Source organism: Ixodes scapularis, unplaced genomic scaffold, assembly GCF_016920785.2.
Source record: "Ixodes scapularis isolate PalLabHiFi unplaced genomic scaffold, ASM1692078v2 PGA_scaffold0__279_contigs__length_252992795, whole genome shotgun sequence".
Lineage (NCBI taxonomy): Eukaryota > Metazoa > Arthropoda > Arachnida > Ixodida > Ixodidae > Ixodes > Ixodes scapularis.
The window spans coordinates 66,088,847-66,103,916 of record NW_024609835.1 but is presented as its reverse complement, the minus strand read 5'-3'; the positions used below and the strand labels follow the sequence as shown (position 1 = coordinate 66,103,916).

Genomic DNA, 15,070 nt, shown 5'->3' with positions numbered 1-15,070 from the left:
AAGGTCGGCTATGGCGGCCCGGGAAGCGCGCGAAGGGCGCGCCGACTGGTGGCAGCTCGAGTAACTGACTCGCTGAAAGCGTCTATAAACTGACAAGGAAACAATGTTTCAGACGCCGTTGCACCTCGCTTGTGTGAAGGGGGACCCCATCCTAGTAGGCTTCCTATGTGAGGCCGGAGCCAGGACTGACATTGAATGCCTCAAGCAACGGCGACCGCTCCACTTGGCCGCAAAGCACGGTGACCTTCCCTGTGTCGCCAAGCTACTGCAAGTTGCAGAGCTAGGCCTGGATGCACAAGACTACAAAGGTGTGTATGCCCAAGGCCATTGGAATTTCCTGGTGTAGCTTAACACACGCTGCTTTGTACAGCATGCATTTTTGAAAATGAACTTGAAACAACCTCTGAAACCCCTATGAAAGAAAGCAAACTTCGTATATTGCAAATCTCTTACATGTTAATCTTGTAAAAAGACTTAGTACATAGACATGTGGCCACCTTCCTTTACTTTGTTGACGAGGCAGCTGGAATTGATCTTTGTAGCTTTTATTATCTAGTCATAAACAAACACCTAGCCATGGTGAAGAGATGAATGGTGAAAAATATGGGATGGGTGACCTTTTGGGTGTGACATCAAAATTTATATCAATACTAGCAATCCATCCACAACCACCCGCTACAAACTTTTGTGACGCATGAACCAATCACGCACACCGCAAGCATTGTGAGCTCGCATTTCACGGTGCCGTTTTTTTACTTTTTCTTCCGATTACAGAAAATACTTTTCAATGTTTCTGGTACCTATTGTGACCCCCTCTGTGGCTTTGCACTAAGCATGCAATGAACAAGAGCACTGCACGGGCCTACCTTTTGGAGCCCGGCCCGGCCCGGTCCGGTCCCGCTGGCTCTTTGTCTTGCCCGACCCGAACCCAGCCCGACAAGATGCCTACCTAATCAGGCCCGGCCTGTACCCGGCCCAATGGAATGCCTACCTGATCAGGCCCGGCCCGGGCCCGGCATAGTAAGAGGCCAAGGCATGCCTCATCTCTTAAATTCAAAGCTGCCATTGGGAGGTTTTGGTGCATTTAATTTGTTTAGCCTAATTGGCATGAAAAACCCTGTCAAGATGTTATGTGTCGGCAAAAAAAAAAAAAAAAAAAATGAAAGACGTTTTCAACTCCCTGTAATGCCGAATTAGAGCGCAGTTCTTAAGGAGGAGGAGGGGATGGTACAGAGAGGAGGGTATGCACCTCCTCCTCCTCCATACCCTCTCCTCTCTCCCTCCTCCCCTTTTCATCCTGCTCCCTCTCCCCCTTCTCTCATTCTCCCACCCTGCTCCTCCTCCCCCTCCCTCCCTCTTCCCTCGTGATGTCACTCGTGACCCTTGTGATGTCACTCGTGAAGGTTGTGACCTTCATAAGTGTCCTTCGTGACGTCACTCGTGACCCTCGGGATGTCACGTGCGACTTCATTATGCGAAATGTCCCATAATGCAACGCACGGTTACGCCGTTGGAGACGCTGCTCAAGCCAGGAACGGGCGCCTACCTGCTGCACTCTAAAATGCGAATGTCAACATGGAGATCTTAAAGGGGTACTCCGCCGTTTTCTTCATAGTCCCCGATTTGCCGAAAAACTTGCTAAAAACACCAACAAACGTCGCTGAAATAGTAACTCAAATATTTAGACAAAATAACTTTTTTTCACGAAGTTACAGAATTTACAATTTTGGTCCTCATCGTGTTTTTCAAAGTGAAAAGCTCTACTGGCAACATGGAAAAATTGATGTCATGGGTAGGCAGGGGTTCACTTTTTGGGCTGTAGATTTTGTTCCCAACTGATTACAAACAGTTTTATGGTGTCAAATAAATGCTGTGGAAGGTCGCTCCAGCTCTCGTGCAGCAGCATGAAACAAATGCTTGGCATAGTTCACTTTTAGGCTGCCCGCTCGAACCGCAAGCCGGTCCACCCGTAACGTCACGGCATTGAAAAGCGCGGGTGTGTTCAAATCTTGGTTTTGATGTCGTTTTCATTGGCCGATTTCACAATAACTATTCTGAATTTCGCGATACTAAATACCATACCGGAAAGAGTAAAGGACAGCGATTTCGAAAATATAGTTAATTGGGGTCGCTCAAAAAATCGGCGGAGTTCCCCTTTAATAGCGCTCTCTCAAAAGATGAATAAAAGTTCCGAGACATTATAGACCATTTACAAGTCACAGATCCTACGCAGTGCAGTATGAACTAAAGTCACGATGGATTTTAAAATTTGCGGTATTTACGCGTTTTTAGGCCCAAGCCCTGCCCGGGCCCGGAAACAGTCCATACTATTTGGCTCGGGCCCTTCCCAGGTTCCGAAACAACCTGTGCTACCCGGCCCGGGCTTTCAAGTCGGCCCGACCTTGTGCAGAGCTCTACAATGAACACTCGTCTTATTGCACAAATAACCATTGAGTGGCAGATTGCACCACACTGCCTACAGTTGTCACTGCCAACTTGATGGCACAGGCTGCCACCTGACATTTTGGTGTCTGCAACCATACGCATAAGCTTATTTGTGCACATGCTGCTGCTGATGTATAAAATGGCAAGTAGGAAATCTTGGGAACTCACTTATAGATTGGGAAGAGGGGGTGGGCGGCAGCTGAAGTTTCTATATTAATCCCTATACCACTCCCGCAGCTGTGGGGTAGAATAGTAGAATAGCTAGAATGGAAGGGGAAGAAAGAGTTTCCCAACGACTATGCTTAAGAGTCGAGCAACTTATCAAAGCACACTTGCTTGCAAGTTTCGTCGTGGGACGACTAGTATTTCCAGTGGCAAGAATGCCAGTGCCTAATCCAGTTTAAGAAATGTAATTTGATACAAGGGAGTTATAAATTGAGGGTAGGTTGGTGTCCAATTTCAAACAATAGACCTTTCAGAAATGCAGTGCCATCTAGCGGCTCAAATATCAGTCCAAATTTTTGTATGCTAAAGGCAGTTAAAATCTAGTTATCTATTCATCAACGGCAGACGTACGAATGTTAAGGTGTTCTTCGCTGTACACTGCAGTTACTTCTCTATTTGTTTCAGTTTCGATGATGTCCAGGGGCTACGATTCTGTATGAGGCGCTTAGTTCATTTAAACTCCTGATAAAATTCAACACATTTTATTGCCATTAGCTGCCTCTGGATCGTGCCGAAGCCGAGTATTCTAAGGATTTACATGACACCATCAAATGCGTATTGCATAGAAGATTATCAGTCTCGTCACGTCGACATCAAACAACAATACAGTAAACTAACGTCTGGAATCTTACGGCTTCATATGTGTTCGAATTCTTCCTTCATCAGCAATCAAAAGGCCGCCATTAGCATGTACAGATAATATACACTTTGGGGATGATAGTTATCAAAGTGGCGAGACTGAATTTCGGAAAGGGTCTTTTGGGAACACAGCAAAGTTAAACTCTAACTTGGAATATATGAGAAGTGGGAATCTAACAAAAGTAACCTCCGATAAACCCCGAATGTTCGAAAATGTAAATAAACGCCAGAGAACGCCCTCAGGTTTTCACGAAAAATAAACTCTTAAAACGCAGAGCCCTGGCTACGAGCAAGTGCCCGTATAGAAAGTATATTTATCCCTGTGAGATGGCCCCCCTTCAAATTGTACTTTGAAGCAGCATTTATTCATCTCTTTACCCGCGTTGTTCGCGCTGCCGTCGCAGGCCGCACTGCCCTCCACTGGGCGGTGCTCGTGCACAATTGCCTCAAGGTGGGACCCAGTGGCAACCAGATCATCGACACAATCCCGATGGTCAGGGAGCTCATCTCCCACGGTGCCAGCCCTCTCATCAAGGTGGGCAGGCATCCAAAAAAGCTTTGTGCAGACTCGCTGACCTCGGCATTACCGCGACTCTCAAACGTCGCTGATCTTCAAATTTTTTGTTGCCCTACGTGGTGCTTTCCTTAGAGACAGATTGAACTGCCAAAGGCATGCAGAAGCAAGGTTCATCGCAGAAGCGAGGGAATCTTGCTTCTGTCACACTTGTGATGATTTGTGATGCCACGTGAAGACTAAAGGCTGGTTCACAACTGGCAACTGCTTATGGTTGAGTGCTTTGAATGGAAACCTCTAGTGAACACTTTAGATTTTCGTATATTCTCTTTTCTTTTTTTTTTGCACACTATTCTTTTTTTATAGGATTGAAAAACTTTAACAATGTTATAAACAACCATTCCTCATAGGCATATCTACATTTGATATTGCAAATACAGAAAAACCTTTGCTCTAGTGATATGCAGTTAAAGGGCCAACGCGTTCCCTCATCGTAAGAGATTGAACGCAAGAACTCGGTCGTAAGCAAGAGCAAGTTTGTGAACTAGCGTTAATGTGTCATGGTAATAGGCAGTTTTAGCATAGTGTTACCCCAGAGCCATATATGGGGAGAGTTTGGCCAGTCTATAATCTCGCCACCGTAACGTCCCTCTCCCGAGTGAGCCAATCAACCCGCGGCGCAGAGCGAGAGGCGCGAGTGCCTGCACATTAACTCTTGGCTGTTCCCAGCTGAGCGGAGAGGGCCGCCATTTTCATTCATTCACTCAGAAAAATGCATCAAATCGACATCCAAATTTCGGTTCTTTTCTTTTATCTGGCAGGCTCTGGCAAGAAATTGATAAAATGTTATTCCTCGGTGGCTTAAAAAGCTAACAAATTAAGTTTCTCTACGTTTGAACAAAAACTTTGATTCAAGCGAAAAAGAAATAAGCCCGTAGCAGATGACGCACAGCCTCCAGAGTGCTCCGCGCCGACAGCGTTGCTTTGAAATGGCTGCCATCTCCTCTTTGGTCCCTTTTTTATTGCTTACTCCTTCGGCGCTCTCCTCTCTTTCCTTCGCTTTTCTCCTGGCCAAACTCTCCCAATATACGGCTCTGTGTTACCCTAGACTACTGTGGGCATGGCAACGCCCCTTACGCACTCTGAAGAGCGCGTTTTGAAGATGCAGCGCGAGCTTCTGGTAGCACTGCTGCTCCGTATGGCAATGCTATGCTAAAGCTGCCTAATAAATCCAATAAATTAAACAGTAGGCTGCAATCGCACAATTAAAAAATGTCTTCACAATTAGAGCCTGGGCGCAAGACTGCCGCCTCTGGTGATGCGTCACTCTTGTAACTCACTCTTTGACAATGCAGCTGCTCTCGTTTCGGTAGCATTTACATTATTTTTATCTTTTATGCAGGATGTTGCTGGAGAAACTGCTCTGCACTATGCAGTTACCAAGAAGAGGATTGATATGGTGGAGGTGAGCGTGCGCTCGGAGGTTGTATGAGACAAAGGGGGCACGTCTGCACAATTTTAAGCTTTGAAATGTTGATTCGAATGATGGCATATTTTAGAAAATTGTTGAATTAAAATGCTCATGTGGCAAAGTGATTCCCTATTCACAGTAGGTGCTTCAAGTTCCTTCATTTTTCTTTGTTTCGACAGTTGTATATGTCATCGTCCTCTGCAGCAGGTATTGATGTTTTTAACTTAGCCTTTGTGGGGTTTAGATTGTTCTTGACTAATCTCTAATCTACCCATTCTGCATCATTATTAAGGCATTGACTGGTCATGGGTGTGTAAGAAACATGAACAAATGAATGAAAGAATAATTTTATTTCCTCCTATTTTACATCACATTCTTACTTATCATAAATACTAATATAGGCTCTTCATTTCTCTTACAAGTAATCATATTAAGGATTTTTTCTGTCTCCTTTTTATTTGGAAGAACATAACACAGGATGTTTTTTTTAACGATTTGTTTTGTTTTGAAAGCTGCACTAATGCAGTTTGTGCAGGCGAGTTATGCAGCTGGTGGGCTAATTGTAACAATAAATCAGATAATTAACTGATATTTGTTAAATAATTTTTAATTAGTGAAGATGTATATGAACTTGCCTGCATAAACCACATAAGGGTAGCCTTCAAGGCTTTTTCTAAAATAAATTGAAAGTCTAAAATAAAACACCGTGTACAAAACCATATTACTGATTCAATTTAACATATAATAAGTCCTACTTGATTAGTAACTGTGAACATACAAAATGCACACAAAGAAGAAGTACTCGAGACGAGCGCTGCATAGTTCTCTCCAGTCTTTGTTGTTTTGCACGCTGATTTATTGCATAAAGATGAACCAACTCGTCCACATCACCACTCTAACATAAACAATCAGGAATGGCACACTTTTTTTTTCTACATTGTGTAGAAGATCTTAAAGGGAAACTCCAGTCAAAAACGAAACCAAAATAAATGACTGGTATTGCTTTAGTGGCAGGAAATATGATCACAGCTGAAATATTACGTCAAGGTTAAGCTTCATTCTACTCCACTAAAACCGATTTTAAAGATGCAACCAGCTTCTCTTTAGTGAGCGGCAAGCAGGTTAGCTTTTAGTCATGGAACACTGGCGCAGTATCCTTGTGTGTCACGTCGCGGTGGAGTTGTGGTTGATTGGTTGTACCGCCTAATGCAGCACCACGTTGATGTCATGCCGCGGCCATATGGCTGATGATCAGTGTTGCCATCCCTCTAGCAGATGTAGTTTTGGTTTTGTCGTAGACCCTAAGCCAAACTTTGAGCCGTAATATTTGTAAAATTACACACAATACCTGAAGAAAAAAAAAATGATATGTTGTAATTTAGGGAAACTGCTTTAGCTGAAAGCAGTCGTAATCCCAAATGAAAAAAATTTGGACCCGATTTGCCCTTCAAGGTGCAGTTTTTTGTTTGTATTTGTTATGAAAAAGGGAAGGCGGTTGAAGGCAGACATCATTCAGCATACTGTAATTGACATAACGTAACAAACATCCTGAGCAAGCGCCCACTCAAAGTTTTGAGATAGTCACGTTAAACTGGGGATGGGCCCTCTATAGGTCAACAATCTGTGCCCTCTGTGTATCTTCCGAATGCTACATTATTAAAGGGTGAGCTCTTAATGTGGAATGGGTAGCTGCTCAGTATTCTACAGTAATTTTTTTGAAGAATTAGATTTCACAAATTTTGGTATGTGAAAAATATTTCATAACTTTATTGCACAAATGCATCACCCTGTGATGACGAGCACCCACACTTATCAAAATTCATGAAATATTGAGCCTAGAAAAATAAAGTAATTTACGGTTTCTAGAAGCGGTTGGCATGGGTAACGGAAAAAGTGTGTGTGAAGCTTTAGGAGCTTTAGTTTTACATTATAGACATAAGTTAAGCCCCTTTAACTTCAGTGCTGTGGGTGCATCTGGGCTGCCCAACTTCAGCAGTAAACCAGGTAGCAGAGATGCCATACTTTAGAGGGTTCGCTCTAGACACTAAAGCAGGGGTTATCAAACTTTTCAACCTTGAAGAATCTGTATCTGCCCTGAATGACCCCTCCTAATCTCAGCATTGGTGCAATAAAGTAGTGCAGAGGTCTACAGACCTTGTAGACTACATTCTGCCTACTAGAGAGTGCCTGGCTCATGGTTATGTGTCAGTGAATGGTTGAAATCTGCTCGGATAGCACTTAAATTGGAAGAACACATTACTTAGGTGGAGGGACTATCGATGAAATTTGAAAGTTCGAGGAACCCAAGACCCCTGGGTTCCTAGAAAATACAGATTGAAAACCTATCCTCTAGAGCATACTTCATGCACCTTGCTTCCAAGCAGAAAATTCATGCTGCCGGTGTTTTTTTGGGGGAGGGGGCACCTTTGCCTAAGGGAAAGGGCAATCAAGAGGGCTGTGTGGTCTATGTACCATATTTCAAAATTAGTTAAACACATTTTAATTTTGCTTATACAGTAAAACCTCGTTATAACAAAATGGGATATAACAAACTAATGGATATAACAAAGCAATCATAATTCCCCTTGCTTGCTAATAGTGGGAAGAAATGAACATTGACTATAACAAACTACTGGTTATAACGAAATAATTATGATTGCTCCTTCAACTTTGTTATAACGAGGTTTTACTGTATGTATTATTATTTGGCCGAATGGTCGGTTCAGGTGCATCATTTGGATTGACATTCACAAGTTGAATATAAAATACAAAATTATTAGAACACAATCAGTCTTTATTTCTCTTCAGTTCTGTTCAAAAGAATGTTGCTTTTCGAAGTGATTATTTTTGTTATTGGGATTTTGAGCTTTTTTTTTTTTCTTTTTTCAAATTGCGCATGCACATAGGCTGTATATATAATGTTCTTTGTGAACGTAATTGTTTCCAACAGTTGTGCATTTTTTTACAATGCTCTTTTCTCTTATCAATATTCTCAATAGTTGAATCTACATATTATGAAATTTGCAGGCAACCTGTTGTTTTCTTTCCTTTCTTAGACACTTTGGTGATATCAGATTTTTCATGCTTTGTTCCGTAATTCAGTTCTATGTTCTTTGCCTCCCCATTACATAATGCCCTCCTGGGCCTTTAAAGGTGAAATACATAAATAAATGAATAAATTCCGTTCATCGAGACTCACTCTAAACTGCTTTGTGCAAAGCGTGTACTCGGTTGTGCGTAGGCAACACAAAGAGCTGCTCGGCCTTGTCCGTTCCCCGTGCAGACACTGTTGGACTACGGTCCGAGCGCGGGGCCCCTGCTGGGCGTGTGCGACCGGCACGGGCAGACGGCGCTGCATGCAGCCTGCAGGCTGGAGGTGGAAGAGCACCTCCAAGTAGAGCTGGTGCGGCAGCTGGTGCTCAATGGGGCCTGCCCCCAGGCCAGGGATGCCCAGGGCCTCACGCCCTGCGACCTGCTGCCCCCGCACAGGGCACAGGTGAGTCTGCCAGGCGCCTGGGGATGCGGGGAGGAGGCATCGATGGCCGAGTGCGTTATTACCCTTAAGTTGACAGCGCGGTGGGATCTATGTGGTCGCAGGACAAGCAACCGCTCCCCTTTCATTACCTGACTCTGCTCTTTGTGTGTGAGCATCGGTGGGAGGGAGATCACGTGATGAAAGATAGGCGTACGACTGGTCCAACGAGCAGAGAACCGTAGCTTCTACTGCACAGTTAAAGGGGCCCTCCGGAGCGTTCTGCGATGGTCTATTTATGGCGGTAACTCAATCTACAGGCCCTAAGGATCCTAAAAATCATAAAATTACGGTCATGCACGGCGGATTTCCCTATTTAAATTGCTATCAAAGTCCCCGGCACGCCCCCCTTTCTGAGATGACCCCGGAAAACAGGAGGGGCATCTCTTTACGCGTCAGCCAATAGCAAGCGAAGGATTCCGGCGTCACTGCGCGCCACCAACGCGGCCGACCGCCGACCCGCGGAGGAATCTCTCCGGACTTTGCGCTCGGCAGTCGTCGTTCATCGCACCGCACCGTCGCGCTGCTACTGCAATACGCAGTCGCATTCCACAGATGACAAGGAAAAGTTATACTCGTTGACGTGGAAGGATCGCAAAGCTGGCTTCGGAGTCGGGATCCACGGGAAGAAGGAACATGTGTCCCGCAAACGCACGCCTGCAGACGCCCCGGGAGGCAGACGAGCCGACGCGCCGACGCATCATCCCCTAGCAACAAGCTTGCGGGAAGAAAACATAGTTCGCTGGTTTTGGAGCGATAATTGCGGACTATGTTTCCCACACCACAATCAGTTTACGTTTTTCTCAAACTCTAATTTACAATAAGCTTAAAAAGTGTTGCAATAATAACATTCGCACTCACCGCGAGATGCAGCATTTCCATTGGTCAAGTTTTAGCGATGGGCAGGGAATGGGGGATTGTATTCCAAGAGAAAATAGTCCCGATATATTTCTTCTGCCATCTGCTTAATAAACGGTTTTGTAATCTAAAACTTTGTATACATATTAACTTGCACCTATACTACGCAATATAACAACATAATCAGACGATCGCAGAAAGCTCCGGAGGGCCCCTTTAACTTAGGGGTGAGCAAAGTAGAGTACTGTACAGCTCGGAGCATGTGAGGCAAAAGCTCATGCTACAGAACCCAAGAATTCCGAGTTCAATCCCCACCCCTGCCCATTGGGACCTGGTTACCGGTAAGCTTCGTGCCGGTATGTGGTCATGTGTCGCTACTGCTTGACACAGATTAAAGACCCCAGGCTAACAGTCATACTGCACTAAGGAAATCGGCCGCCAAGTGCCTTAGCACACTGCAGCTCTGAGCACATAGAGCGAAAGCTTGCGCCGCAGAACCCAGCGACCCTGGGTTCAATCCCCTCCCCTGCCTGTTTCAATCTGGATGAGCATCGTACCGGCATGCAGTCGTGCATCGCTACTACACGCTGCACTGGCTAAATATCTCATCTACAGCGTAAACCAGTGTCGCCATACCTCGAAAAGCAGACGGACCTCACTTTGTGTAAACACGAACATCTACAATCTTTCTCTTGTGGCACGGGACTGATATAGCGGGACATTTATGGACTACCAGAACCGGGGGGCAGTGAGGTGTCGCGCTCCTAGTTTCCACCAGAGTTGGACAGTTAGGGGCACATTTGAATGCAGTCTCAAGTTTTGGCCCACTTATTACGGTGATAGCAGGATTCCAGTGAAAAGGGGAATGAATAAATTTGGTGATTCCTTCAGGGCTCTTTAACACTGGTAAGCTAAGAGTGATCTTGCCACACGGCCGGCTTACAGGCTGACAGGAACGATACTATATAAAAGCTGCATTCGTTGCAGGGTGCAGTTGGCTTTAGAAAGTAAAAGCACAAATGTGCAGTGCAAAGATATATTATCCATTCTACAGGTTATTACTCAACTGTGACCTGGAAAATAGCTTTCTTTATTTATTTAAGCTTATTGTGCCTCACATGGTCCAAGCAGCAGAGGCAAACATACATACTGTATCAAACAGACATTATAAAGCTCATAACTAACAACATGAAATTTACAATTGGGCCCTAAGGAAGCACTAATGGCAAAGTGCATGGCTTTCGATACTTGATGCTTGATCGGGGTGGGGGGGGGGGGGGGGGCTTTGAGATCTCTGCACCAGATGGAGGACCCTTGCGTCACCAGGTGCCCTTCAGGTGGCACAGCATGACACAATGGGAGGCACAGATTTTTTCTATTCTCATCTATACCTGTTTTCACCTCAAGAAAAAAGCAAGTTTTGCACCTTGTTCGAAGTAGTTCTTACGAGATTTGGCTATCGAAAGAAAAAGCTATGCTTTCGGCATTTGGAACGTGTATGTCTTGATAAGATACGTATAATTCAAAATACACCTGCATATATCGTAATTATCGAAGCAAGAGGGAAAATTAGTCATGCTCCATGAGGAGCCAGACCAGTTTTACTACGGTTCTTGAAGTGAAAACGGGCATAGTTTGCCAATTTTAGTACTATTTCAGCATAGATAAGGCATGCATTTTGGCATCACTACAGGCTAAACTCTCCCATTCTGCTGAATGAGTATAGTATTTGAACCTGCTCCTTGTAGAAGGCTCCTTCCTTCAAGGAGCTAGTGGTGAACACTTGGCTTAGGGCTTACCATAGATATTTATGTCAGCATATGATGAAAGAGGTACAAGTTTGTGTCAATGGATACTCTGCGGAGAGCAAGTAGTCCGCTTCTTGCTTGGCAGTTGTGGTGACGTCAGGGCGATGCCGAGCTCTGATTGGCTTTGATTGAAGGGATAGTGGGTAGACCTCAATGCTAGATGCCTCGAGGTCTATCCAGTATTTTGTTCAATCAGCCAATAAGAGCTCCGCATTCTGACATCATCGCAACCCCTGTGCAAAAAGCAGGCAAACTTGCGCACCGTATAAACATCTTGTTGATTGTTACTTGTTCTGAAGCTTTGAGGTTATTTTTTTGTTCTCTAAATTGGTACTAGTCATAGAATTTTGTTAGATTGATTAGGAGATATCTAGCAAAGTCAGGAAATTTAGAAGAGGAATATGTTATACTAAATGCAAATCTTGTTTATTGTTATTCCTGTTGATGTTTTGAGATTTTCTCTTTTTTTTTTTCTAAATCAGTGCTTAGATGTAATTATTTTAAGGGAAGCCAACAAGGTGCAGTGGCATAGCCAGGGGGAAGGCTTATGGGGATTCAGCACCCCCGAAACCCAGTCAACCCTATTATATACACCTGCATTTTAAACCCCTCCCCTCGAAAACAATTCCTGAGTATGCCACTGCCAAGGTGGGGAAGATTTGTGCAATATAATATTCAAGATCAAGACTGGTGGAAACTGTTAACATTTGTTTGCTCTGCTGACTGGCAGCTCCTGGTTAGCTCAGTTAGTATAGAGTGCTCCGCTAGTCGTGCAGAGGTCCCGGGATAAAATCGCGGACCAGGCGGGTTTTTTCAGTTGCCACAAGTCGCCTAGAGGCTGCCCCGTTGCACTCCCTTTCAGGTGGAAGTCAATTTATTCTTGCGTAAATTGGCCTTAGTCAGGGAATTTTAAAAATGGGTTTAGAGAACACTAGCAAAATTTTAGAAGAGAAATATGTATGCTGGACAGCCAGATACTGTACGCTGAATTGCTTTGAGTGCATTCCCCTGCTTCCTTCTTCGCTATTGAAGTAAAATCTATGAGCTTGTGGCAGAGGTGTCCTTAACTTGAGCCTATTTTCTGAGGCTTTGAGCACTTTCTTGTCTATTAAAATTTACCTTAAAGTGTTTGCTGTTTATGTTCCTGAGGGTACCTTGTAGCATACCAGTGAGTGTTCTTAGCAAGTCCAGCTTTGTACTTCTACTCAAGGGTGTCTATCTGCGCGCGGTGTGTCCATCCAGGTGCGCCGCTGGCTGTCCACTCCAGTGACCTCGTAACCATCCGAGGGCGAAGGCACCGCCCAACGCATGTTGGTGTAGGTACAAGAAACCGGTGTTTTCTGATCCTAAACAAGCCCAGCACCCTCCTTCCTGGCTATGCTTGTAAAGTGTACTAGGAAGGTTCTCATCACTGCTGTCTGGGTAGCCATACTTATAGTCTGGAAGTTAGAGCACTGAAGCAACGTTTTAGGTACTTTAAACATGTCAGATCTGCTGTGATGTGCCCATATAAGCACAATTTGTGGACATTTGTTGGCTTTGTGGAAGGTGGCCTGTAATGAACTGTTGAACCTTATGACACTCAGGTGGAGGTGGAGAAATGGTACTAGAGGAAGGAAAGGTCCTTTTCTCCTAACAATTCTTGCGCTATTTGCAGAAACATTAGTGGTACAAGCTTTCTTCCTTTATTGGTTTTTGCGTTTTTAGTTGCACTGCCACTTTTCACAATATAAACCTTTGTTTATTGTGCTTATATATGTTTATCACATAACGTTTGATTCCGTTCAGGTGCCTAAATGGATACTTTAGTGCCGATATGGCAGTTGCTCTGTAGTTGTGGCATTTTTGAGCTACTCGTACTTAATGGGAACCATGAAACCGCTTTAGAAAGTGCTGCTGCTGGCTTTGATAACCCGTGCAGGTCACATGGTGTCAGAGAAAAATTGTGGCTTCAGAAGGGTTACCCGCATTTTAGTAATAGAGAATTCTGACGATCGGGTAGATGCCTCGACTATCTCAGCTTAAGCCTGTTACAGCCTCAAATAACCGTCAAATCAGGACCATCTTTGTGCGCTTGTTAGGGCACTGCTCACCGCAGCGCTTCTTTCGAGCTCACTACCGTAAAATCTCGTAAGAACGCCGACCCAAAATGAAAGGATAAATGTGGAAATATATGGGGTGGACAATCTTTGGGGATGCAACAGTAAAAGTTTATAAAGAAACTGTTGTGGTCCTGGCTAAGTTAAGCACATTGGTAGGTGCAACACTTTATTAATGACAGAAAATTAAGGATGAGTAACCTGCTCGGCTACATTACAACCTAGCCCCACGACGACATTCCAGAATGTTCTCTTCATACGGGTGCCGGCCCAATGTTGCCAGTCTGACAGGGTTGTCAGACCAGAAAGGGACATCAGTCAAACACCACAGAAATGAAGGATAGATTTCTGAATTGGGAACCGATACGAGAAATTACGGACACGGCAGATTTGCACCTTACGGTGTAAACACACGAGAACCCTTAACAAACATATGTCACGGGAAGGGGTACCGCCGATTGCGGACGCAGCAGATTCGCGTTTTAGGTGCGATAAACATGCGGGGAATCGCTACAAACTTGCGTATCACAGGAATCAATAAAGTGCGTGCACATCACATAAACAAAACAAAAAAAAAAGAAAAAAAGGTGGGAACAAGTTTTGTATTTGCACGTCACAGGAATGGATATCGCGGATGCAGCACATTTGCTTTTCACGGTGTGATGAACAGAACGGTACCCACAGCGAACACGCTTGTCACGCATACCGGTACCGGAGATCGTGCGGTTGATGCAATTCCCGCTGGACATCGTGTGATCGACATTCGGTGGGAAACGGGGGGTGGGTCATGTTTCGGAATTTCTTGTTTTACGGATATTCAGCCCAAAAACCGGGATGGGTGGTCTCTCAAGGGTGAGCGTTCGTACAGATTTTTACGGTAAGCACAGAAACATTCATTCGAGCTGTCATGGGTGATTTTCATTTCAGTAATCTTTGCAGTAGTGCTAGTCCTGGCTTACACTTGAAGCAAGTGCCATGAAGCCACAAATTTTACTCTGGAACGAGGCATTGTTTTTGTGGATGTCTGGCCGGTACACTGTTTTCGGCGTATTCATGATAAGGGTTCACGCTCAGAAAAAAAAAGAAAACAGTCCATTGTTTACATCGTACTGTAAGATGTGGGAAGCATAAGACCTACCTTTGTATATTGTTATTACTGTTAATATATATCCTAACGAAGAAAACTCTGGCTTAGTGCCACATGTTCTGGTGTTCAGTAGTATGTTACAGCTGTACAGCAAAATTCAAAAATGCAGTAGAACCTCGTTGATGAGTCTTTCAGGGGACGGCGGTACAATGCATAATCGTGGAAGCCCTAACGACGGACAATGTTTTTTTGGGGACAAGGGAACAACTGCTGCAGGACAGCATCTTATTTTACACGGACTTTCCCGGCTGTGGACTAACACATTTACTCAAATTGAGGCCGACTTTTACAGCGGAGCTGTTAAGGGCTAATTTTTCCAGTATTGTGTCCGT

The 15,070-nt window shown here is 44.5% G+C and overlaps 1 protein-coding gene across 1 annotated transcript in view; it reads left to right on the top strand.

Annotated features, from left to right (window-relative positions):
* Nucleotides 1-13,709, top strand: part of LOC115320517 — a 29,797-nt gene extending 16,088 nt beyond the window's left edge. The window contains exons 4-8 of the mRNA XM_029980736.3: nucleotides 113-308; nucleotides 3,714-3,844; nucleotides 5,226-5,288; nucleotides 8,578-8,790; nucleotides 12,735-13,709. Coding sequence (XP_029836596.2) covers nucleotides 113-308; nucleotides 3,714-3,844; nucleotides 5,226-5,288; nucleotides 8,578-8,790; nucleotides 12,735-12,770 — 639 coding nt within the window. The 3' untranslated portion in view covers nucleotides 12,771-13,709. The remainder of the gene's footprint in view (nucleotides 1-112; nucleotides 309-3,713; nucleotides 3,845-5,225; nucleotides 5,289-8,577; nucleotides 8,791-12,734) is intronic.
* Nucleotides 13,710-15,070: the final 1,361 nt, after the last annotated feature.